Source organism: Crocodylus siamensis, chromosome 10, assembly GCF_052110815.1.
Source record: "Crocodylus siamensis isolate JL-2025a chromosome 10, ASM5211081v1, whole genome shotgun sequence".
Classification (NCBI taxonomy): Eukaryota; Metazoa; Chordata; order Crocodylia; family Crocodylidae; genus Crocodylus; species Crocodylus siamensis.
In genome coordinates, this window is record NC_143404.1 from 12975571 (window position 1) to 13001150 (window position 25580).

The 25580-nt window shown below is 41.3% G+C and overlaps 1 protein-coding gene and 1 long non-coding RNA gene across 2 annotated transcripts in view; one reads left to right on the top strand and one right to left on the bottom strand.

Annotated features, from left to right (window-relative positions):
• Window positions 1-25580, bottom strand: part of LOC149856250 (uncharacterized) — a 53838-nt gene that overhangs the window by 20812 nt on the left and 7446 nt on the right. The window lies entirely within an intron of this gene.
• Window positions 1-25580, top strand: part of HSPA4 (heat shock protein family A (Hsp70) member 4) — a 32282-nt gene that overhangs the window by 2988 nt on the left and 3714 nt on the right. Inside the window, exons 2-16 of the mRNA XM_090064647.1 lie at window positions 4073-4130; window positions 6208-6348; window positions 7617-7739; window positions 8193-8292; window positions 8749-8882; window positions 11267-11511; window positions 12615-12691; window positions 13019-13170; window positions 14341-14447; window positions 14834-14967; window positions 15754-15935; window positions 17526-17615; window positions 19830-19982; window positions 22282-22407; window positions 24947-25054. Of these exons, the coding sequence (XP_089920773.1) occupies window positions 4073-4130; window positions 6208-6348; window positions 7617-7739; window positions 8193-8292; window positions 8749-8882; window positions 11267-11511; window positions 12615-12691; window positions 13019-13170; window positions 14341-14447; window positions 14834-14967; window positions 15754-15935; window positions 17526-17615; window positions 19830-19982; window positions 22282-22407; window positions 24947-25054 (1930 nt within the window). The remainder of the gene's footprint in view (window positions 1-4072; window positions 4131-6207; window positions 6349-7616; window positions 7740-8192; window positions 8293-8748; window positions 8883-11266; window positions 11512-12614; window positions 12692-13018; window positions 13171-14340; window positions 14448-14833; window positions 14968-15753; window positions 15936-17525; window positions 17616-19829; window positions 19983-22281; window positions 22408-24946; window positions 25055-25580) is intronic.

Here is a 25580-nt window from a genome sequence, read left to right on the forward strand (position 1 = left end):
CATGCTTTGCAGTGGCTATATTGAGATTTTATATATATAAAAAAGGACTTAGTCCATCTGTCTGTGTGCATGTCACTAATGCTTTTGGTGAAGTGGGGTGTGGCTCCAGCCAGTGCTTCATCAAGAATGATGGGCAGGGCAGGTGGGGAAGGAGCAGCATCGCCCACCACCCTGCACTACCACTGCTTTCCAGGGAGGGGGTGTGGTGCGGGGCCAGACGTGGGGTGGGGGGGTGGCGCACACATGGATGCAGAGCAACAGCAGCACGGGGTGGGTGGCAGCCACCCTGCGCAAGCTTTCCCCCCTCTCCTCTGCCCCTGGGAGGCAGCGGCGGTGGCACAGGGTGGTGGTTGGCTATGCTTCTTCACCCCCCGCCCCCCCCCTGCAATTCTTGATGGGCAATCCACTGAGAATGATGGGTGGGGATGGAGTGCTGCTGTTGGGGGTGGATCGCCCTGTGCTGTTAGTGTCCCCGGGTGGGGGGAGTGGCAGGTGCTGTGGCTGGATGCAGAGTGTGCAAGCTTCCCCCCTTGTTCCTGGGAGGTGGCAGAGGTGCAGGGTGGTGGGTGGCAGTGTTCCATCCCTGCCTGCCCTCCCAGTCATTCTTGATGGGAAAATCGCTACTGTATGGAGATGGAGATCGATCTATATATCTATAATTTCAGCAGCATAAATCCTTTTGACTACATGCACATGAATGTGGTTTAAAGGAAGCAGGTGATGTGTGGTCAAATATCTGCCCTCTGATCTACACTTCTTAGTTCCTACTAAGTTTGCATTAAATTTTGAGATCTGTACATATTACTCCAAAACAGGAGCTGGTCCTACATAAGTATTCTCAGCTTTGAATTTGGGCAGTCTTAAAGTAGCTGGAGTGATGGGTATAAATTTAGCTTGATTTTTGTATTTCTTTGATAAATGTACAAGGAAGATGAAATGAACTAAGTGGATTAAGAAACTAAGTTTGTAAGAGTGTTGCAATTTCTGTATGTAAATAGGATGATTCCTCTGAAGTGGATTCTTCCCTTTTGTCATGTGGCAAGGGAGGATGAGTATAATTCAAAATGTGGAAACTTCTGTGATATACCAAAAGGATTTGGTTATTACTTTGTTCAATTGTATTATGGTAGTTCAGAGCTAATTTTGCGGGAATCCTGTTTTCAAGCTTTTGACTACATTTCTAATGGGTTTAAGCTGTGATTTATATTTTCTTCTATTAAAATGGATCACTGTTTGTTAAATTTTAGTTTTCACCAAATTTGTGTTCTGTTAAGAAACAGCTCCATGTGCCCAGAGCACCTGAAAAAACTAACCATTCATTCAAATAGAAATAATAATAAAGAGACCCTTTTGTTTCTTAGCATTTTACAGGGGTTTTGAAATCTGCAAGCAAACATACTACGTTGTTAACCAAGGCATGGTTAGAAAAATGTCTCAGAAGCTCAGTTTGTAGATAAGTATATCAAAATGGGCAGGAGTTGCCAAACTATTGGCTAGGCGGCCTCTGTGTGTGTGGCAAGCTGCAGATTGAGGAGACGGGGCAGGGAGCAGAAAGCAGAATGGCAGGTCAAACAGAGGAAGCCAATTGGAGTGGCACTCTGGGCATAGGTGGGGGCTAATCAGCCTCTACTGTGGTGAAGAGGCTTATGCTTTTGGTGCTGATGTACTTTTTTTCTGTAGGTAAAGTAGATTTGAGATTTGTTCTCTTGGCAAGTATTCAGCAGACTTTAATTATTTTTCTGTCACTTCTGTCATGAGGGTTATTGACTTCAACGTTTCAGTGGTGCAGAACATGGATGCTTTTTATTGATCAAGCCCTTACATAGTTGTTTGATTAAAGATATATTTATAAACTGATCCCTTCCTAGTTTTGTTACATTGAAGTATAAGTGTATGATCAGCACTTACCCGTTAACTAGGTAATGCATCAAAATAGCTATAAAACAACGATGCAGCATCTGCTTAAGAAAGCCGCTGCTTTGATTTAGTTAGCCTATAAGGTACACATCTACCCTGTGTTCTGCATGACTTCAGACTAACATGACTAACTTCCTCTGTCTGTAAGTAAGATCAACACATGCCACTGCAGATTTCCTTTCTGCTATTATGTATTGTTCCTGTGTGGCAAGTTAGTTCATCATAATAGGGTATTTTGGAAGCCTGACTTTCATTTTCTGTAGGACAGACACTTTTATTTAAAAAAAACCAAACAAACAAAAAAAAACCCTTTGCCTATTACTTCTGGATAAGTAACTATTATGCTATTTAAAGATGCTTATCAATAATATAAAAATCCAAAACTACTTGGAGAGGCAGAGGCCTTATTTCACAAAAGCAAGTAACAATATAGAGAAGTTGGCTTGAAGGAACAATATGGAATAATGTTTAATTTTATTTTTATGTGCATTTAATTTTGTGAGGTTTCTACAGTTTACCATGCAAAAAATAAGGAGGATTAATGATCTGTAAGAACTCTGCTTATTTAAGCAGTGGGGCCTTCTGTCTCCTGTAGAACTAGTGGCCATTGGAATGTTTTTACGTTAAGGGTTGCTATTTGGCTTTCCATAATTCAAACCTTTAATGTCTTCATTTGTTGTGGGCCTTTTCTTTATGCTTTATTCCTCTCCCTGCCTGTACCCTTTCCACGCTCAAATTTAAAGTTTTACAATTCTAGTGAGGGGCAAGATGTGCGAATGAAGGTGGCCGACTGTAGATTCTTAGAACTGTAGACAAGTTTTCATGGGAGTGGTGGGGACTGGAAGTTTTTTTTTTTCTTTCTGTTAATCAGTTGAGGACACCTGAGGTGTTACAGGATCATCTATATTAATGGCTAACAATTAATTCTCTTGAGTGTGATAACTTCCTTTGCCACGTCACTTTCCTGGTAACCTTTTAGTAAAGTTGTATAACTTGCTCTTGTTAACAAATATGCAAATAGAAGTTGCTTCTAGATTATGGGCTCCTATTAAGTAAGGAGGTTGATGTTTAGATCTTAAATTGCAAATATTACAATGAGCAGTTAATCCTTTTAATACATTGGTGTTTAAGAAAAGTAAGTCTTTTGGGTTATGGGTGTACCAATAAAGACCTTTTTTTGGCTGATGCTTATAGCTGATGATTAACCAACCATATGAGCCGATGTCAATTCAATAACCAATATTTAGTAATAGTGCAAGGCATTTAAAACTACTGACATAACCCTGCTTTGGCCCTCAGTGAGGAAGGCAGTGATTACCTTATTCCCACACGCTGCCCCTCACCCATGGCTCCTACCCACAGCCCTGCTTCCCACATGGCCCGTGCTGCTGTCCCAGGTGGGTGGGACAGACCCTCATGTGGACAGCAGCACCAGGAGTTTGAAGCCCCAAAGCATGCCACTGCCTCAGCAAGGGCACCTGATGCCTGGTGGAGCGCAGTGTCCCTCGCACAGTGCCTTACTCCACCTGCATGCAGCCTGACATCTGTGTAGCAGCCCCAGCACTTGGGCCCCTGCTGCATATACAATGTTGCCATGGCAGTGGCAACAGCAGCAGGAGCTGGTAACAGTCCCTTTGTTGCTCAGTGTAGTGCCCTGTGACTGCTCCCTGGCGCCTCCTCCGTCTCGTGCTGCTTGCAGGGACCTGTAGTCTGCTGTGGGCTCGGGCTGGCAGTGGAGCACAGGGACTAGACGAGGCTTGCCAGGTTGCTCCAGGAACATGGCCAAAATTATCGGCTACAACAACCAAAAAAGCCAATAGCCAATAATGTAGTTTCTTCTTTTATTGGTGCCTATCCCAAAGCCAACCAGTATATTGGTGCACCACTATTCTGGGTCTCTTCCCTTTGCCACCAATCCAGCATATTAACATTTTAGGGAATCCTGTGGTGGCTCTAGATGGGTATTGCTGTCTTGTAACAAAACTCCATTGAGTACTGTAGTTTTTAAAATACTACTCTAGAGCCTCGGTGGCATGTTCAGTTCTACAGGGCTAATATGACTGTTTTGGATGGTTCTGATCTTTAAAAGTGATGGGGAAGGGAGCTGCTTGTGTCAAAAGCAATCTTATTTCAATGGAAACCCTTCTTATTGTAGATCCTGTATATCCTTTGGACCCAAGAATCGTTCAATTGGAGCTGCAGCTAAAAGCCAAGTAAGGATTTTATGTTCAAGAATTACCTTAACCAAAGCAAAGCTACTAAAACACATTACTTTTGTATTGGTGGTTAGTATCTTCTCATATATGAAGATGCATACAAACACTTACTTATTTTTAACTGAAATCCTAGTCGTTGTATGTTAAATTTTTATTTAGCTATTCAGTCTTTAATGCTAATATAATCTGTCATTATTTTGGGTAGGGGATTAAGAGTTTATTACTTTCATAGTAAAAGGTATAACTTCCCCCTTAAGTGCTTGATGATGAAAATCCTGTTGGTCAAAGTGAAATACTAGATTCACAGTTACTAGTGGATTGGGTACCTTGTAAGTTTTATTAACATGATTTCAGGCTGTTCTTTCCATCCGATCCCAGGTTTCATGGATCAGGTGCACAGGTTTGAGTGCACAGTTAATCTTGTAGGGCACATATAAAAATTGGTTTGCGTAACTTGCTTGAGTGCCTGATTCTTCAAACTAAGTGGCTTTCTTTTTAACATTGTTTGCATATATATTATCATTTCATTGGAACAGTTAGACCTGAACTGAGTTCGCCGAGAGTTGAATTGAGAGTTCAGGTTAGGGGTAAGGCAAGTTTTCGTTTGTGCTGCATGTGTGGCAGTCTGGCCTCAGCAGCCTTACCCAGGGTCTTGGGGCCCTCCTGGGGCTGCAGCTGTGGCATGAAGCCTGGCCATCAGCTGGTGGGTGGCTTCAGCTGGCTAGGGTCTGGTTTTGGGTGATATATGCTGCTGCCACGTATGCTGTCCCACTTTTCTTTTGGCATGGGTTTATTTGACCCTGGGATCTCCCCGCATAAAAAAACCCACCTACTCTGCAAGGTAGCAGTGTGGGGAATGCCCGCAAGTGCAGTGTCTGGTGCTGCAGACAGGTCTGTGGTGCCGCATACTGCACGTCTGTGCCTGTCTGGATGGAGCCTTAATGTCTAGAATCCTGAAGATGTTGAGACACAAACATGGTGTACTTGTAACCCTTTATTTGTTTGATATTATTATTATTATTATTATTATTATTATTATTATTATTATAGGTTTACCTTGCTTTATGCTGTACATGCATTCCTGGAAAACAGCACATAACTCAAATTCACATACAGGGAATCCACTTTACAGTGTAACAAATAGGAATATGTTCCAAGACCTCCACTGTACTGACCCCCAGACCCGTTTCTACCACTTTTACAAAACAATTTTGGTACTCGCCAACAGCAGACAGTACACACAAATACAGGACGCTATCATGACAGGGGTAACAACTACAGAAACGCATATTGCAGACAAAGAGCGAGGAGCACAGATCCACACAGGAGACTTTACGTATCACTCCGTACTGCACAAAGAAGCTGACTGTGGGCTTCCACTGCACTGATTGCCTAAGAGTAAATTTATATACTGCATGTGACAAATTTTTGGTATAAAAAGGGTCATCGCATAAGAGTGAATTTGCACATAGAGAACCAGCAGGGGAAACCTGTATTTCTCTTGGTCTTGAGTTGAATGTAAACATCTTGCTGGAATTTCTCCTTCTGCATGTGCTTGACCTGTTTCTCTAAGATTTTACTGTTTTGTAGGTGCATCACTGGTACAGGAAACGGTTAATATGAAATTTGACCTTGGATCACTGGATTCCTAGAAATTAAAACCAAGTTGCTTTTTAAAGGCAGTCATTAAAATCAGGTTGGAGTTGAAGTATACCATCTACCTGGTACAATAGCTGCCTAACTTGCAGTCCCCTACCAGTTTTTTTTCCCCTCAGTATTTTTAAATGTATTCCTCTCCAGTTCTTCACGATTCTTTCAGTAGCAAAGGAAAGCTGACCAGACATGCAGAGTCCATGCTAGAATTTGAAAAAGACCCAAAATTCCTGCAAGAATAATTTGGGAGATCAGAGTCTGTTTACATTTTGGCTGTCTTAGCTGCTGCCTTGTCGTGACTGAAAATACAAATTACAAAATCTGGCAGGGAAGACTAACAAACATGTAGTTTTCTTACTTTTTGTTTGAAATTTAGAAGGTCCCCTGCCACTTTGTATTAATGATCTTTCCCCCTATTTAGGTTATTTCAAATGCAAAGAACACAGTACAAGGCTTTAAAAGATTTCATGGCCGTGCATTCTCAGATCCCTTTGTTCAAACTGAAAAAGCCAACCTTGCCTATGAACTTGTTCAGCTGCCAACAGGCTCAGCTGGCATCAAGGTGAGTCGGATACACTTAGAAAAGATTCATGGGGGAAGGCAGTGGTGGTGATTTTACCATTTATCTATTTTTGTAACCTTTGTATTGGTACCTCTTCTACCTTTGTGAATGGGGAAAATCTTTACTGGTGAATTGAGGGTCAATTTAGTTTGAGATCTCTCTGAAGAACTAAAATTCAAAGCAACAATTACTTTAAGCCTATTCCTTAACTTAAAACTGCCTTCTGAAGTGAACCTGAATATTTCTTTCATAACTTGAGAACAATAGACAAACTGACTGTCAACAGGCAAATTGACTAGGACTGTAAATAATGTAAAGATCTATGCAAATTTTCTTCTTTGCCTAGAACCTGAACTCTTGATTTCTCGCTTGGAGCAGATGTTTCTGACTAACAAACCATTGGACAAACGTGTCCATACAGGAATTAAAACCTGGATTACTTTCTTTCACTTGCGGTCTACTTATCCTTGATTTAAACTCTGTTAGTGGCATTTTTTAAATTCTGCCTTTAAGAAAACTACTCTGTTGCAGTGGCACCTTTTTTTGCACTCCATGGTGAGTTTGGGAGAAGGGAGTACAGAATACAGGACTTACTACTGAGGTTTTCAGTTGCAGCCCAGAAAGAGGAGATAAGTGGAGTATTTCAGACTTTTATGTGTTTTACAAAATCTATTCAATAGTGATTTGAATTATTTTAATTTAGAATATACGGTGGGGCTTTTAAGCCTATTCCTTTGAACAGCACTGTGTATTTTCTCCAGCATTTTGGACCCTGAAAAACTGTACCTGAGATCCCTCATTTGTATAATTATCCTTTTTCAAATTGACTACTAGAATCTCTCAAGTTCTCGAATGTCAGCTTGTATGAAATTTAAAACTGTCCTTAATTTGTCCTTCGATAGTTGCATGGCGAAAGCAGGACAGTTCAGTGTTGGTGGGCAGTAAAATTGAAGAAATATGCTTTTGTTGTTAGGCTTGTTTTGGTTAAAGAGAGGCTGACTATATCCAGGGTTTCTATATCATCTGGGTAACTTGGGACACTGCGGTAGTTGCCTGCACACCTGCAAGATGCTTCACGCCGTTCCAACTCTTGCCCAGACTGCCCCGTGGCCCTGCATTTCTGGAATGCCCATTAATTCTCAACTACCAGGACTTTTGGTCACCCTCATTAAACACCGCTTATATTTCTTTGGCAGGTTCATGCCAGGTTGTTCCATTTGAGCATTGTTCATGTAGCTTATTCCTTAAACATGTCTTTTTCCATAAAGGTTATGTACATGGAAGAAGAAAGGAATTTCACTGTTGAGCAGATAATGGGAATGCTTCTCACTAAACTAAAAGAAACTGCAGAGAATGCACTTAAGAAGCCTGTACTTGACTGTGTTGTTTCTGTAAGTAGTTGATGGTAAACTTAGTTTTTATACTAAACTTGGCTCTGTAGTTCGACTGAAGTCTGGTGACAAGACTAGAATACTCAGTGTTCTTGCTTTCTCTGTTGAACTGACTCTGACTTGCATCTTTCTCTCTAGCTCATTCTGCTAACATTAGAATATATCACAGACTGCTGCTGTAAGTGTTTGCACTCTGTGTTGACTAAAATCAGTGAATGAAAGACAAGAGAGGGTCTTTTTAAGTAAACAAGCCAAGCATTTCTTTGTTCCACAAAATGCTTGCTTTTCCTCACTTGGAACACTTCAAAACAAGTTTCAGACATGAAAGAACTACTCAAAGTAAAAACATCCTTTGGCCTTAGTACCAGATATTTTAAACATTTTTTTTTCTGGTTGTTCAGTGTAGGATTTCTCTTCTAAATTGGATTTCTCAGCCATGTACAATTCTTGCAGGTTCCATGTTTCTATACGGATGCAGAGAGGAGATCGGTGATGGATGCTACGCAGATTGCTGGCCTTAATTGCCTGAAATTAATAAATGAAACTACTGCAGGTAATTTTGTTCCCTTTAACTATTACAGTTAAGGCTCTGAAACTTCATCCCCTGACGTTGTCCTTATGGGCAGGGAATAGTGACGGTTAACTCAAATGAACTCTAAAACTGATACTGGTGGCTCACAGAAGTTCCTGGGTTACCTCAAAATCATCTGGAGATAAAGGACCATAGAAGCTATTAATTGTATTTTAATACATAATTGTAAGAACATCTTATTTTATATGACTACTTTGGAAGAATAACGCTATATTTTTATAAGTGCCCTTTCATACTATTACCCTTCTAGGTGATTAGGAAAGGATCTAGATATAATCTTATTCAAACCTTGAGAATTATCAGGGTTTTAATATAGCCATTGCTTCAATAAATGCAGGCTTAAGAAAACTACACCCAAATTGTGTTGAGTTGAGTTACTGTGGTGTATAGTGTGTTGATTTGTCTCTCTCTGTCTAGTTGCCCTCGCATATGGAATCTATAAGCAAGACCTGCCTGCCTTAGAAGAGAAGCCAAGAAATGTTGTATTTGTGGATATGGGACATTCTGCATATCAAGTTTCAGTATGCGCGTTCAACAAAGGAAAACTTAAAGTAAACAATCTTATGAATCCATTTAATAGTAAAAAATTCCATGTTATATTTATGGGAAACAATAACTGAGACTTGTCTTAACCCCAAGTGTGTACAGATAGCACAGTTTAGACTTTAAAGTTCTGTCTTTCCAACTAGAAAGAAATCTATTGCGTTGATTTCACATAATTGTTGAATCCTGATTCCTTAAACTTCTTTTGAAGGGTGTAAAAATAATGAACTTTTTTACAGTATTGGGCTATCTTAATCTTAACATGTGCTGTATTTCTGAAAAATGCTCAAATTTGGTCACAAGTATCGGAGTAGGAATTACTGGATAGTTACTAGTAAGTTTGCCTAATCTGATTCTCATAAGGACTTCAGTTTTTTAATTTCCTGTGAGCACTGTATTAAGTGTGAATGAGAGTTAAGCAAGCAAAGGAAGCTGCTTGAGTTACACTTACTTGCTTGTTGAAGCACAGTTGTCCGTGTGTTTAAGTTTCCTCTAGTAAGATACTAAAAGGCCTTTTTGCCATAAGATAGAACGGTTAAATGCTGTAACTTTCCTGTAGCAGGCACACTTTTGCAATCCATATTCTTCCTTTTAGCTGAATAAACAAGAGTGTATTGTCATGGGAGCTCAGTTAGATTAATGCCTTGAGAACTGAAAACTAAGCTAAAGACTTTGGAATGTACTCTGGAATTTCAGTGAGTTATGTATGTAATTAGAAGGCTGCAACGTGCTTCAGGATCAGATTCATTTTATGAAAATACTTGGTTATATTAACAGTGTGAAACACCAGGAATAGTACGCATTTAAGGGAAGCTGCTAATAAGTACAAACCTGAAGAGCTGGATAGGGCCCATACATTTATTTTCTACACTGACTACAGAATAGACTTGGAAGGCACTGAGACTCGGAAGTCTCATTACATTCAAATAAGTTAGATTTGAATGTAAAATGATGCAGCACCAAAATTCACTCTTCCTGTGAGTCTGGGTCAGAGCAGAGTGAATATTAAGTCAATAAGCTATGACCATGAAGGAACTCTTAAAACTGGAATTAATCTGGTAGAAACTGAGGGAGGAGGCCTCTTTAGACTGGGGTGAGGTGTATGTGCATATGCAGGTGATAAAGTAGTTTTTTCTGTAAAATTATCTTTAATTCAGACACATTGGAAATGAAGGATTTTGTAGATATGAGGCTGTAAATGAATGAAATGAGCACTCTTCTGCTAGAGGAAAGCATGAAGAGGACAAATGAGTTTATTTTTAGCTTGGTATTGCACCCTCATGACATACCAAATATTAAATGGAGTTATGACTCACCTGTAGTAAAGGTTATGGGGAGAGGTTGAAAACCTTCCTAGTAACTAAGTCAGAGTATGAGTTATTGTAACTGTCTCCACCAATATTCTTTGTGTTGCTAAGTTTTTTTCCAAATGATGTTTCTGTGCTGTTTGGAATAGCAGTCACCCCAAGTCTAGTATTAGACTTGAAGCTGACACTAAGTTATTCTGCAACGGAAAGGCAATGATCTTTGAGGGAACATGTCCCTGTTGCTCTAGCTGCTTGTTTCACCGTACGAACACATGATGAGATTGAGTTGCCTTTTGATATTTGTGGATACTGAAACTTTTTATTTCCATGCTCTTGCACAGGAGTCTGTCTGTACATATGGTTGGAAGTGAGTGGATTTGCTCTGTGGCTACAGAAAACTAATGTAACTGTTAAACCATTACACAGTTCTTTTGCTATAACAGGCTACTCCATTCTGGGGTGTTCAGTAGCAGGTAACTGATGTAAACAGATACGATACGACTTGCTTAAGAATCTGACCAGCTGCGTTGCATGGTAACTAAAGTGTTACCCATTTTTACAGTCCTGGCTAGGGTGAAAGACCAGATTCATCCCTATGAGTACACCAGCTAGGTAATGCTGTTGTATTCTTAGTGACACATATGGAAAAAATAGCTTTGTTTCTTCTTGTGAAGTATACCAGAACAACATGGAATGAATTTGCAAATGGGAGGCAGACCAGTTAAAGAATTGGGATTTTGAGGGGCAGGAATAAAAGGCTAATACTTGGTTCTTTTTTCTTCTAGTAGCAGAAAGCTGTAACCGTGCTGCTCCAACACGAGGCATTTTCCCCACCAGTGGTGGCAAGTGCAGAATAAAACTGGGCACTGTTGGATTCTGGTTTTGTTCCTACCATTACTACAAAGAAAGAACTGTGTTGGAGCAGCCAGGTGTGATACCTCTAGACAGAATCTTGATGTCAAACTAATCTGCGTGTTCAGGCAACGATATTGTTTGAAATGTAGTTATCCATAGGCTTTGAAGTAGTTTTTTTTTTAAGTTAGTTATGTTCAATCTTTGTTGAAATTGTTGGCTGCTGCTTCTAGGTTCTTGCCACGGCATTTGACGCCACACTTGGTGGAAGGAAATTTGATGAGATGTTGGTTGGCTATTTTTGTGAAGAGTTTGGGAAGAAATACAAACTTGACATCAAGACAAAGATTCGTCCGTTGTTGCGGTTGCATCAGGAATGTGAGAAATTGAAGAAGCTGATGAGTGCTAATGCTTCTGACCTCCCAATGAACATTGAATGCTTCATGAATGACATAGATGTTTCTGGAACGATGAACAGGTATTTTCAGTTTCCTCTCTAGAAAGTCTGAGTTCCAAAAAAAAGTGCAAAAGGCAATAATACAAATGTGTGTCCTTTGCTATTTTTAGGTTATGTATGTAAGCTGTTGGCACCAGAGTACTTATCAGCAACTGGGAGCCAAAGTTTACTAATGTCCAATTTTTTTTTTTTCATGGGGGTGTGGGGGATTGCCAGTTTTGAAAGGTCACAGTTTAAATAGCGAGTTATCCTGTAGTCCTGCATGGTATACCTCAAAGCAAGATTTACTTTTGAGATGAGCAAGTGCTAGAAGACTTGAATTACTAAGATGGCAATTTGTAGAACACTGAAATTTGGTAGTACTAAACCTATTACCTTTTTAGTTGCCAATAAAAATAAAGATGGCGAGGCTGTCAAGAAATAGCAGGTGCTAGTTTGCAAATGGCAATAGTGGCATTTTGTAGGGTGGAAGAGGGAATAGTGTAAACTGACTTTCATAGATTTTGTAACTACTGTTAAGGTCACGTGATCACTTGAACAACTTAATAGCATGCTGTTCAGACTTCAGTTCTAACTTCTGTTCAACAGTAGGTGCAATAAAAGAGAGGCTTTTCGGATTAGTGTTTCAATTTCAGTTCAGTATTTCAAATCGTATGCATGTTCACTGCAGCAAACACAAAATACTTGTTAGAAACAAACAGTTGTAATGTAATATAAGGCAGGGATTGTGTGCCAGTAGTGCCCCTAGTACACTGGGACTGCAATACTGACCAGAGGTTCTGGGCAACATCCTAACATAAAAGATGTCTGATTTTTAGGAGGAGTTAAGGAAGCCTAAGTATCTCTTGAGAATGGGCCGTCTCTTAAAAGTGTAAACTAAAATGCCTGGTTCTCTGTTGCTGTAATTTGGAAGGTGTTCCAAATTACATTTTGCAGAATGTTCAGCTTTTATCTATCAATGTAAAAATTAATGTTGCGTACACCTCCTCTGCTAGCTCTGTAGCAGAGGAACACTTTGAAATATATGTTGTTACAAAATGTTAAATTTGCATCTTTCTGCAAATATAAAATGTGCTTCGTCATTTGTTGGAAACGAAAATATCAGTTATGATCTCTTCCAACAGGAGTGAATTTTTAGAGATGTGTGACGGTCTTCTGGCTAGAGTAGAACCACCTCTTCGCAGTGTTTTGGAACAAGCCAGTAAGTATACAAATATTCTGTTGGCTGCAGTGTCTAATGGTGCGCACAAAGGAGAAAATATCCGTGGGTATCGTTCTCTTTAGATGTATGCCAAATATAAGTGTCTTAATTTGGCAGACTTCATTTAGTTGCAATTTGAAGTTGCATAAAAATCTGACAAAATACCAGGGTAAATAGGATGGATAACTGTGTGCATGTAACAAAATTTCCAGTAAAATCTCTAGAAAGCATAATTTATTTAGTAGTATCTTGTTTAAACTTATTTCTGCCCATTTAAGAGCTTTGTTGTGATGGAAAAGCCTACACCAATATATGTAATTTTTCTAGAGTTAAAGAAAGAGGATATATATGCAGTAGAAATAATTGGTGGCGCTACAAGAATCCCTGCTGTAAAGGAGAAGATCAGTAAATTTTTTGGTAAAGAAATCAGTACAACATTGAATGCAGATGAGGCTGTTGCTCGAGGCTGTGCACTGCAGGTAAGAAACAATGCCCATGTGCTATAAAGGCCTATGATAATTTTAAGTATAGAATAGTTGAGCCTAAAGGCATGAGAGATCAGTATCAAGCAGTAGGAGACTTTGGTCCTCCCAAAGTTCAACTTACTTCTAGCAACTAAGTATACCAACAGAAGCAGCAATGTAGTAGAGAATGGTTTGTTCCTTAAACAGCTTCTGTAGGTTGAACTATCAGTCTGGCATAAGGGAAACAGTGCAACCAAAAGATGACCATGGTTGCCTAGAGTTGGAGAGGGATTCTAGTCCAGCAATTTATGAAACCAGTTTTTATTATAAATGTGACACTCAATTTCTTTCATTTGTCTTTGTTGTAAGCTACCCTGGGCACTTTTGGGGGGGAAAAATGACATAAAAAATAAAATAATCAGTGGTACCTCCTAGCAATTGTTTGTGCTGTTTTGTTTAACAGAAAGTTAACAAGCAGGTCTGTAAAAGATAAGTTAAGATTTTATAGGGGAAAAAAATGTCTTTTAGTTGCACCAGTGTGTGAGTAAAACTTTTGTTTAGGTTAGAATTGAGATAACAGCCTGACTTTAAGTTATGGTAAACGAAAAGTATGTGCACGTTCAGCCAGCAAGCAATGTTAATATTGCTAGAATTACAGATCTGAAGTCACTGCTCATCCCTAGCTAGAAGCAAATTCTTGATGATTTCTAACTTTGAATGCTAACATATCTTTAAAAATAGTCTCAGCCATTTTGCTTTCCTTTAGTAATTTAAACTACTGACTCTGTATTTAATCTTTTTGCCACTTGTATAGTGTACCTGTTCTCAAAGCACTGTTTGTTTATGGTACTCAGTAACTCTGGTGGTTTGTCCTCACTAATCGTCTTTTTTACCCCTATCATGACACTAAAAATATAGTGGATAAATAATGACTAGAATCAGAAAAATTAACAAATGGGCTTGAAATTGAGTTATACACAAAGTCTGGTTTCATACAAATATGCTTACCTGTTGTGGTGATGCATGACAGTCAAAATATAAATAAACTCACTGACTTTAAGTGCCTTAACTTGGAGTCAACTTAAACGTTAAGTAGCTTAGTCATTTACCATACCTAAAGAAGCAACATAACTTGTTATAGATAACTTCATATTTTACAATTTGACTTTTTTGCTGTTTTTATAGTGTGCTATTTTGTCTCCGGCTTTCAAAGTGAGAGAGTTTTCTATCACAGACTTAGTACCGTATCCTATTTCCTTACGATGGAATTCACCAGCAGAGGAAGGGATAAGGTAAGATTTAGTGTTACCAAAAGTATTTGCATGCCTATGAAAGCTGCTAAACTTTAAAGCAGGTTATTCTAAATCTGCTTATTCTAAAAGTGCCATCTCAAAAGTTCAAATACCGAAACTTCGACTCATGAAAACAATGAGAAGTAAGTAGTTCTCTAATTTATCATGCTCAATGCTTTGGCTTTCTGTGGGTGTGCAGTCTTCATTTGTATCATTGCTAATTAGAGCTCTTTTGTAATGTGGTCAAAGTAAAGGTGTGTTTTTGTTTGTTTGTTTTTTCTAGGAAACTTTTTTTATCACTCTAACTTCAGCACTTCTGAATTGCTGTATTTCCCTTACTTTGTAATATCTGTGTATTAGTGATGATTTTTATTTATTTTTCCTAGTGATTGTGAGGTCTTTCCCAAGAATCATCCAGCTCCATTCTCCAAGGTCCTCACATTCTACAGAAAGGAGCCTTTCACTCTGGAAGCTTACTACAGTTCTCCCAAGGAACTCCCTTACCCAGACCCTGCTATAGGTATTTAAGAAAGGAAGGAGAAATAAGAACTCCTTCACTTATTCTTTAAGAACTCCTTCACTTATTCTTTAAGAACTCCTTCACTTATTCTTTAAGTTTATATATTTTCTAAAGTACTTTTGAGCCTTCCTTCTGATCCTTTAGATTGGGCTTTTCCCATCCCACTGCAACAGCTTTAGTATTGACAACCAATTTGTTAAGACCTGATGTCTTGGCTTTAAGTGTTTTGTATGAACAGGGTTATGACTTTAAACTGATGTGACTGGAGGAGAAAACCTTTAAATTTTTCACCAGTTAATGGAGGAGAAATGTGGGCATCAAAAAATATGTAAAGTCTAATAGCTGGGCAAGGCTGAATGTGGTTTATTAAACTAACCCACAGCCATCTTGGTGCCAAACTTCTGAGGTTTTAAAGTGTATCCAGGATATAAGGCTAACTTCTTCAGTAAATATCCTTTTGTGACGAGTCAAAGCAAGCAAAATCATCAGTAGTTAGGATATAGGCAGCCAAAAGCCAGGGTTAACAGGGCTTATCTCCCCCACAAACTGGGCTGGCAACAGCAGCTGCACAGTGTCCCCACCACACTCCACTGTCATGTGCACAGTACCAGCATGTGCTGACTCGAACAGCCCTGTGGGAAGGAGGGGTGGGGTCAGGCAGGCACGCTCTGCACCCCTTCCCCCCAATAATATTTTCTGGTGCCACTTATGAAACTGAGTTCAGATTTGGTAGTGTTCACTTTCATATTAAATTATCCTGTTTGGTTTTTTTTCCTGGGATTTTAGCTCACTTCTTGGTCCAGAAGGTCACACCACAGACAGATGGATCCAGTTCAAAAGTGAAAGTCAAAGTCAGAGTAAACATCCATGGTATCTTCAGTGTTTCCAGTGCATCTTTAGTGGAAGTTCACAAATCTGATGAGAATGAAGAGCCCATGGAAACAGACCAGCATGCTAAAGAGGAAGAGGTAATGCATTTTTATGGCTATGAAGGTCTCCTAGAAACCTGTTAACTCAACTCGGTCCATATTTTAATAGAAGCCAGGGCTAGTGCATTTTAATTTTTGCGATTTTAATGTGAAGATCTGTATCCTTTTGCAGATATTGGAATATTTTGTAGATCTATTAATTAAAATGTGATAGTTTTTTGGATTTTGTTAATCTGTGGCTTCTGAAGCTAGGTTACGTTACAAGTGAATGTATTGTTCTTAAAAAAAAAAAATATATATATATATATATATATATGCATCACTTAAAAATGATATTACTTAAGTCTGTTTAGGAGAAGCTCATACTTTTATGGTAATACAGGTTAGGATTGAAGAATATTGCTAAATATAGGGAAGCTAGTAAGATCTATTTATTCTGTGTGCATATACACACAATAACATATTTTAAAGCGGACTATATTCTGATCTTGTGCCATAGACAGCCTCTCTGGAACAACCCCTTACAGCAGTAACTGTTTGTATGCTTGTAATTATAGGGGGTGAGAATTTGCAGTAGTAGATGTTTTGTGTTCAAGTGAAAGCTAAATGGGGCTGACCTTAACTGTGTTGCTGCTTCACAGGATAAAATGTCCTGGCCTAGCTCTCACTGTAGGCTAAGAACAGTGAAGCAGCTGTGCTGTGGAGCAGCTGAGTGCTCAAACAGTGTCTTGATAAATGCCAACACTATGTAAAGATTAGTGAACCTTAGAGATGCTTGTGCTTGGACCGAGTACCTAAGCATGCTGGGGAAGGACATAGGCTGGTGTATGTTAGTCCCCAGTTTTGCATCAATATTAATGCAGTCCCTGTCCCACCCTCCTGGAAGGTGTGGCAGAGAAAAGATGAGGGACAAAACAGTGAAATGGGCCAATGCCCTTTCAAGAGTATCTCCTAAACTAAATTTCAAAACTACTTGCAAAATTAATTTGGTGAGCTTATTAAAATTAGTAGTCTTAAACAGTTAAGAAAAGACCCCCTTAAGTGCTGCTTGGTGCTTCTGTTACTTGTATCCCAGTCTACAGTGTGTTACTAAGGGTAACGAGTTGAGCTTTGACACTTGTGGGTGTGGTACTCCAAGATGGGAAAACTCTCCAGAGAATGCACTGTACTGGTACTGAGCCCAGCTGTAGTACGTTAGTACTCAGAGCCGCAATACATAGTACTTCTGTAGCCATGGTATATTCCACTTCAGCAGCTAATTCTATGGTACCTGTTGCCAGAGTTCAGACTACTTTTGATACCAAAATGTTGTGCTATGCATATTGATAGGGGTCTTACTGATAGGCCTGATAGAGAAGTTTCCTCTGACTTTGAGAAACTGAATGGGATGCCAAACCACTAGCCTTTGGAGGCTTATGGAGTCCTGTATTAAATATTCCATATATAAAAGCAAGATATAGAGACAGGACCATCTTGCCCTTGGAGGCATGTTCTTTCTCTTTGTCAAATATAGTGGTAAATGATTCCCCAAAAATCCATGTGTTCTTCCAGAGGCCGTTCAGGTAGGTTTCCAGATACGTAAGAAAATTAGTCACAGTTGGCATTTTACTAAAATAATTCTGATTTCAGAAAATGCAAATTGATCAGGAAGAACAACAAAAGACTGAAGAACAACAACAAGCACAAACTGAAAATAAGACAGAATCTGAAGAAATGGAGGTATTTACTGTGTTTTTTTTCACATACAGCATATAGTAGAATATAATACACACCTTGTTTTTTGGGAAGTCAGAATAAATAATTTTTTTCCCCAGTTATGACTGCATAGAGCAGGAGCAGAGCCTAACTTTCAGTTGACTTGCCCTCCTCCTCCTGCTTAACAAAAGCTGAAACTCTAACAGCTACTGAAGACTGGTCCCCAGTGATAGATCTGTGATTCTGAAAAGAGCTAAACTGTGTCCAGGGGCATAAAATAGGAGAGACCAGGAGTAGCTAGTAGACAGTAATATTGCCCTAAGAAAGCTTAGCTTGCTTAGTAAATCATTTAAAATGAAGAGACTATTGATAACCCCTGTGGGGTAAAGAGCAAAGAACTGTTAAGTCAATTGACTCCCTCAACTAATTACTTGAAGAGTAATGCTACAGTTATTGCACTGTGGAGCAAGAATAAAAGCAGGGTGCTGCTATGCTGGCGAGAACTAGTTCACCAGCTTAATGCATGCACACTCACAGTTTTGAGGGACTGATTGCTGTTGGGAACAGATACCACCCAGCTGTGGCATGTCCTGCCACCCTTGGGGCACATAAAGGAACTGCAGTGGCTCTGCAGCTGGGGTGCCTGTCCACACAGCCCAGGCAGCGGTGGCTCCTTCCAGCTGCTGCTGCCACTAGTCCCAGCCTTGTGGTATCGGTGGAAACCTGTGCGCGCAGCCCTGACTGGAGCGTCCTGTGCCTGCTCCAGACTCTCCTGGGCTGAGCAGCAGCAGTGGCTGCCAGGCAGTAGCTGTTGCTCAGCACAAGGGAAAAGTGGCTCCTCCCCCTCACCACCACTGGGTAGTTCTTGGTGCAGCCCCCAGAGCATGCACCCCACTGAGCTACCTTGCTGCTCCACCACTGTCACTGCTGCCTCTGGGCTGCCCAGTGTGGCAGTGGTGACAGTGCAGGGCAGCCCAGAGGTGGTGGTGATGCAGGGCAGCTTGGTGCAGCATGGATTCAAGGGGCTGCACCAAGAACTACCTGACAATGGGGGGGGGAGGCCGCTTTTCCCAGTTTCTGCCCAGTGCTGCTGTTGCTGTTGCTGCTCAGTCTGGATGGGTGAGTCCACAGCAGGCATGGGGTGCACCGGGTCAGGGCTGTGTGTGTGGGTACCCACTGGTACTGTGGGACACGGAGAGGCGGCAGCAACTGGAAGGGCGGCCCCAGCCCTGCTGTGTGCCCAGGGGATGGCAGTACACATCACGGCCAAGCAGTGCCGAACGGGTGTGGGGCAAGCTGGGGTTGCATGCTGTTGGTAGTGGTGGGGAGGCGCTGCAAGGTGCATGGGCTCTGGGCTATTGCAGGGCAAGGGCAAGTGCTGACTGGGGGGGCTCCCATGCACACCCCATAACCACACCCTCCCCACATCTCCCAAACTTGCACCTGCACACATCTGTGGGGAGCCCTGCTCACTATTACACACACCCACATCCACACCCCCAGCCACCTCCCCTTCTGCACACCCTGCAGTATGCAAGAGTAAGACTGCATTTTGAGCTATTATGCCATCACCATACACAGTGCAAACACAGATCAGGACAAACTTTTTTTTAATAAAATTAAAATGTTATTGTGGATGTTTGATTTTTAATGTGTTAGTATGTTTGTTTTTTCTGGTTCCAAGAAGGCAAACCCCCTTCCCAAAAGGAGTATTTCTGGGGCCTTCTACTGGCAAAGGCTAGGGGGTAGGCCTTCTGGTCCCAAGATGGCAACTGGGGGTGGGCTGCATGTCAAGGAGTGGGGTCCTCCATGGCTTAAGCAGCCCTCCAGCTGAAATAATTACCTGCTTCTGTTCTACAGGTTGCATAGCTGCCAAACCAGGCTCTAACCTCATGGCTAGTACACGGTTTTGGTTAAAAAGAGCAAACCAAAAATTGTGGGGGTTGGTAGTTAGAAAACTGAACTCAAATAAAAGCAGCATTTTGGTTATATTCTATTTTGAGCCTACTTAGCCTTCATGTTTAAGACAACTTGCCCTAGAATTTCACTTTTTGCCAAACTGGAGAGCTGTTAACTTTTGGGACTGTGTCTCAGAATTTCATTAAAAGAATGAAGTGGGACTGAAAGATTAACAAGGTGTAGGTAAAGACGGTGAAAGGAAAACATAATACAATTATGACTTGAATAAGTGTCCCTTGTAGTGACTGTGTTTTGTTTTTTTCCTTTCTTTTAATGCAGACATCTCAGGCTGACTCAAAAGATAAGAAGGTGGATCAGCCACCTCAAGCAAAGAAGGCTAAAGTAAAGACTACTACAGTGGACCTTCCCATTGAGAATCAGTTGGTGTGGCAGATTGGAAAGGACATGCTGAATTTATACATTGAAAACGAGGTAAATAACTGAATCATATTTCTGCCTCTACCCACAAATTGATCCAGACAGCTGGTCATGAGGCATACTCTGTTCCAACTGGGAAATGACAAAGTGGGATGGTAGGGTAAGCGATATTCATAGGTTGTAAGGCTGGCAGGGACCTCAGAAGATCATTGGGTCCAGCCTCCTGTACCAAGCAGGGAAGTCACCTTGCTGGAATCAAGTGACCCCAGCAAGGTAACTGTCTAGTCTGCTCTTTAAGATTTCCAGGGTAGATGATTGCACCACCTCTGGAGGGAGCTTATTCCACCATCTGAACACCCTGACTGTGAAGAAGTTTTTCCTAATGTTGAGCCTGAATCAGTCTTCCAGGAGCTTGTGACCATTTCTTCTGGTTTTCCCTTTGGGTGCCCTGGTGAATAATTGCTCACCGAGCCCTCTGTACTCCCCTAATGTAGCAGTAAGCTGCTATCCTGTCCCCTCTCAGCCTTCTTTTCCTTGGGTTGAAGAGTCCCAGATCCCTCAGCCTTTCCTTGTATGGCTTGCCTTTTAAGACTCTGCTCGTATGGGTTGCTCTTCTTTGGACTCTCGAGCTTGTCCACATCCTTGTTGAAGTGTGGCACCCAGAACTGGACACAGTACTCCAGCTGCGATCTCACCAGTGTTGAGTGCAAGAATCGCCTCCTTGGCTTTGCCGGAGATGCAGAATATGTTTGCCCTATTGGCTACACCGCTGCGCTGCCGGCTCATGTTCATATGACAAGTAAAAAAGAAACGATATGACTGACTTTCTCCACAAAGGACAAACTTTAGCAAGTTTTTTAGCCCTTTTAGACCATGGTATAAAATAGCCACTATCAAGGGCAGGAACTGTTGTTTACTTCAGCATGTTGTACAAATCGGATGGAATTTAAAATGTATCGCCTTGTGAACCAAAACGTAGGCAACATGACAGAAGTTGTAGAACCCACAACTGAGGTGTGACACGGATGGTTGTGGCTTTCCTGAGCACCTCCTTTGTGTCACACAAGGTTAGTACTTTTAAAGGCCTAAAAAAGCATGTTGCATTGATAGAAAGTAGATAAGAGTTGGACTCTACAGGGGTCCAACTCCTCTTTGAGCATCTCTTGCTGCCATTAACAGGGTGTGTTTGCACATTTTTATTAAGTTGATTTCTTACTTCCTGAGTCAAGTAGCATCTAGGGAGCCATTAAAATTTGATTAATAAAGGTTGTTCACCTCAAAGAACAACTCTTTACAAGGAAAGGAACTGTGAGAAATTAACTGTTTAAAAGATCATGGTATAAAATAGCCACTATCTTTTTACTGGATTCCTTACACTACTGTATGATGGATCATCTGTATTGTAGAAGGCAGGGTAGATTTGCACCTTTTATAAATCAGTGGTGCTCTACCTTTTGGCCCTGGAGCTTGGATGAAGGGCATATGACCTGTCAGTGGGCTGGACTGAGTCACAAGCCACCTCCCTGGGTTTAGGCCCTGCATGCAGGGCCTTATTATCTGTCTTGCAGGGCTTCCTGCAGGTCTGGAAATTGGGCATCAGGGGATCAGTAGTTGCCACCACTGCTTCTCCACCACCAAATTTTCAGACCCAGGGGGGAGCCCATTTGGGCTGGATAATGCCGCTAATTTAATTGGATGCTATGGTTAAAGTCATCCTTCCTTTATAGAAGAAACAGCATGATGACAAAGCAGAAAATGCACCTTTTCAAACTAAAGGTGCTTAGTATTTCTCTGCAGTTCTTTCTAGAATATTTTAAAGCCATAAAAAGATATCCATTTTAAATGAACAAAATGGACAGATGGAACAACACCCTAGTTAGCAACTTCAACAAGAGAAGGCTTCCTAGAGACTTAATTCCTTCTAAGGGCATCCCTAATCAGGAGTAGTCATCTTGGGAAGCAAGCTGCTGCTAAAGAAACCCATATGTAAAGTAGTAAGTCATCTTGATTGAAGTGCCAGGTTAGGACTTCACACCTTGTTGGTGTCATCTGCTTTTTTCCATGACCTGTTGATCATGGACAGATGAGCTTGTTGTAGAAATCAAATTCTTACTTTAAGAGAGATAATGTTGGACTTTCTGTACTAAAATTATTATTCTCTGTGGCCTTAAATATTACTGTTTTTTTAAATTATGATTGGTCTCAGCTTTGGACCCAGAGAAAGTCAAGATTTTTCCAACCAGATAGTAGTTGTTGCATGTTTTAACAGCTAAACTTAATAAAGCAGTTGACCTTATAAGGAAGTGAGTAACAGATTTAATTTTTTTCCCTTTTTTTTTTTTTTCCCCTGCAGGGTAAAATGATCATGCAGGATAAGTTGGAGAAGGAGCGGAATGATGCCAAGAATGCAGTAGAAGAATACGTGTATGACATGCGAGACAAACTCTGTGGCATTTATGAGAAATTTGTTTGTGAAGATGTAAGTACAGACAAATTAACTAATTACTTGGGATCTAATATTACAGGTGCACTGATGTGTTGGTTGCCTATCAGATTGGCACTGATAAAAAGGGAAATTTACATTATCAGCTGTTGGCTTTTTTTGTCTGTTATAGCAGATTTAATGTTTATTCATAATTATGAATTTTGGCCAGGGCCCCCAGGTGCCTGGCTTCCCTTGGGAAACGGTGGGTTTCCCCTTGCAGGCAGGCAGCATTCTAGCCTGCTAGGGGTTCTTAGGGCTGCCAGGAGTGAGATGCAGGGGATGCTGTGTGCATGTACATGGCTACACACTTGCACAGGGCCAGAAGTACAGCTAGGCAGTGTTGAGAGTAGCTCCCTGCAGGTAAGTCTGTGGAGGAGAAGCAGTGTGGGGAAGGGAAGGAGTGTGGGCGGGGTGGGGGGGTGTAGATTGAGATCCCTGAAGGGAGGAAGGAAGTAGGGCTGTGGCTGGGGGTGCTGCTCAGTGAGGGCAGTGCATAGGACCCAGGGTGGGAAGCAGGATGGAGCCAGGGAAGGCTCATCTAGAGGGTGTGGGGGAGGGTAGTTCCCTGCTACTGCGTGCACCCCATGGGGGAGGTATGGGGCAGGCAGCATGTGCCCCACACATCTGGGAGGGGACAGCACACCCACCAAGGAATGCTCCCAATTCTCACCCTCTGGACTTAACTTGCAGTCTTTCATTCCCATAGGGGAGAGAGCCCTGATGCTGCTGCTAATTAACCAAATGATAATTAGCAAATTATCATGGTACACCACAGATTTGTGCACAGGGCAGATGCAGGCTGCCCACAGTGGTCTCGGGGCTTTCCACCTTGCTGCCTTTGCCCAGGGAGCCTTGCAGTGGCTGCGTGTCCACTGCCCACCTGGCAGCAGTGGGGGCAGGAGGTTGTGCCTTGTGCTGCCAGGTGGGTGTGGGGCTCCTGGGACAAAGGCAGCAGAACAGAGAGCCCTGTGCCCCTGGAGGGCAGCTTGCATCTGTCCCATGCACAAATCTGTGGTGTACCGTGATAACTTGATAAATATCATTTTGGTTAATTAGAAGCATCATCAGGGTTCTTTCTCCTCTGGGAATGAAACTCTGGAAGTTAAATCCAGAGAGTGAGTATTGGAAGCATTCCTTGGTGGGTTGTATACCTTTTGCCACTTTTTTTCTCCCCCTCCTCTGATTAGACTATATTAATGCTGTGAATTGAGCAATTCTTAAATTTATAATCCATCTTCAGATGTGTGAAATCTTATTCCTTCTCACTTACTGTATTAGGCGTATAGGCCATTTGGAGCCAGTTGTACTAAAGCCAGGCCTATAGTAGAATGTTCTGCAACACAGTCTCTCTTTATTTCAATTACTATATAGACAAAGAAATGAAATTAAACCCCTAATATAAAAATGTACTTTAGGTTCTATAACTTATTTAGTTGGGGGAACTAATACTCTTTGCCAGTGTAGTATAGACATAAACAATTGAAACAAGTCTGTAGTGCAGTTGGCCTTGATAGAATGACTTTCTACTGTTTGCCTACACTTCATACAATATCATAGAAAATGAGGGTTGGAAGGGACCTCGGGAGGTCATGTCTAGTTTGGTCCTGCTTTGAGCAGGAGGTAGCCCCAACTAGATCAGCCCAGCCAAAGCTTTGTCTAGCTGGGTTTTGAAAACCCTCAAGGACGGAGCTTCCACCTATCTGGAAAAACTGTTTGAATGTTTTATTACCCTTTTTAGTGAGAACATTCTTAATATCTAGCCTAAACTTCCCTTGCTGCAACTTGAGACAATTGCTCCTTGTTCTGTCATCTGCCACCACTGAGAACAGTCCAGCTCCATTCTCTTTGGAGCCACCTGGCAGGCAGTTGAAGACTGGTATTATGCTTCTCTTTTCTCTAGACTAACCAAGTCCAGTTCCCCAGTCTTTCCTCATAAGTCATGTCCTCCAGCCCCCTGACCATTTTTGTCGCCCTCCACTGGACTCTCTTAATTTGTCCACATACTTCTTGTAGTGGGGGGGGGCCCTGAACTGAACACAGTACTCCAGATGTACTCACTAGTGCTGAATAAAGGGGAAGAATCTCTTCCCTGGACCTATTAGCAACATGCCTACCAATGCAGCCCAGTATGTCTTTTTGCTTTCTTTGTAACAAGAGCACACTGGCTCATTCAGCTTATTGTCCACTGTAACCCCCAGGTCCTTTTCTGCAGAGCTGCTGCCCACCCTGTCAGTGCCCAGCCGGTATTGGTAGATGGGATTATTCTGTCCTAAGTGCAGGACTTGCACTTATCCTTGTTGTGAACCTCATAAGATTCCTTTTGGCCCAGTCCTCCAATTTGTCTAGGTCTAAAATATCCAAATTCCACAGTTTGTTAGAACTCACAAAATTGTTCTTTTTCATCAGCTGTTTCAGGAATATTCTTAATCTGTTTTAAGTTTCAGTTTTTTCTTTGCAGAGTATATACAGGTAATATTGTATACAAATGAATGACTTCTGGGAATTCAGTATTCTGCAATGTTTTTGTTGTTAGGATCGAAATAGTTTTACTCTGAAACTGGAAGACACAGAAAACTGGCTGTATGAAGATGGGGAAGACCAACCCAAACAGGTTTACATTGATAAACTAACAGAACTGAAGGTAAGGGATTGTCCACTAAGTGAAACCTTCAAATCTCATAGGGGTGTGCATCTGCTGCAGCACAAACTTGTGCTGCTGCTTTTTGCTGTTGTGTGCACCCCTGAACATTGGGTTTGCTGCAGGGCAAAATGCCCCACTTCAGGGAAACTCCTGTTTCCCTGCTCCCCCTGGCACCCAGTGTACTGGAAGAGCCAGGGGACATGTAATACGAGTGGAGCTCTGGCACATGCTCCTGGAGTGTGCACCACACCTTTTTTGTTTTGTTTTGTTTTGTTTTGTTTTGTTTTGTTTTTTTGTATCAGTAGTTTCCTGTAAGAAACTTTGCTGCACTACAAGCAGTTTTGAGTAGGGCCGAATTAATGCATAGGCAAACTAGGCATATGCCTAGGGCCCTAAATGAAGAAGAGTCCCAGTTTTTTGTTTATTTTACATATTATAATTGACTGGGGGGAAAAAAAAAAGTAATGTAAAAATTTTATCTTCAGCTGGGGGCCCACAAGTTTGTTTGCCTAGGGCCTACTAAACG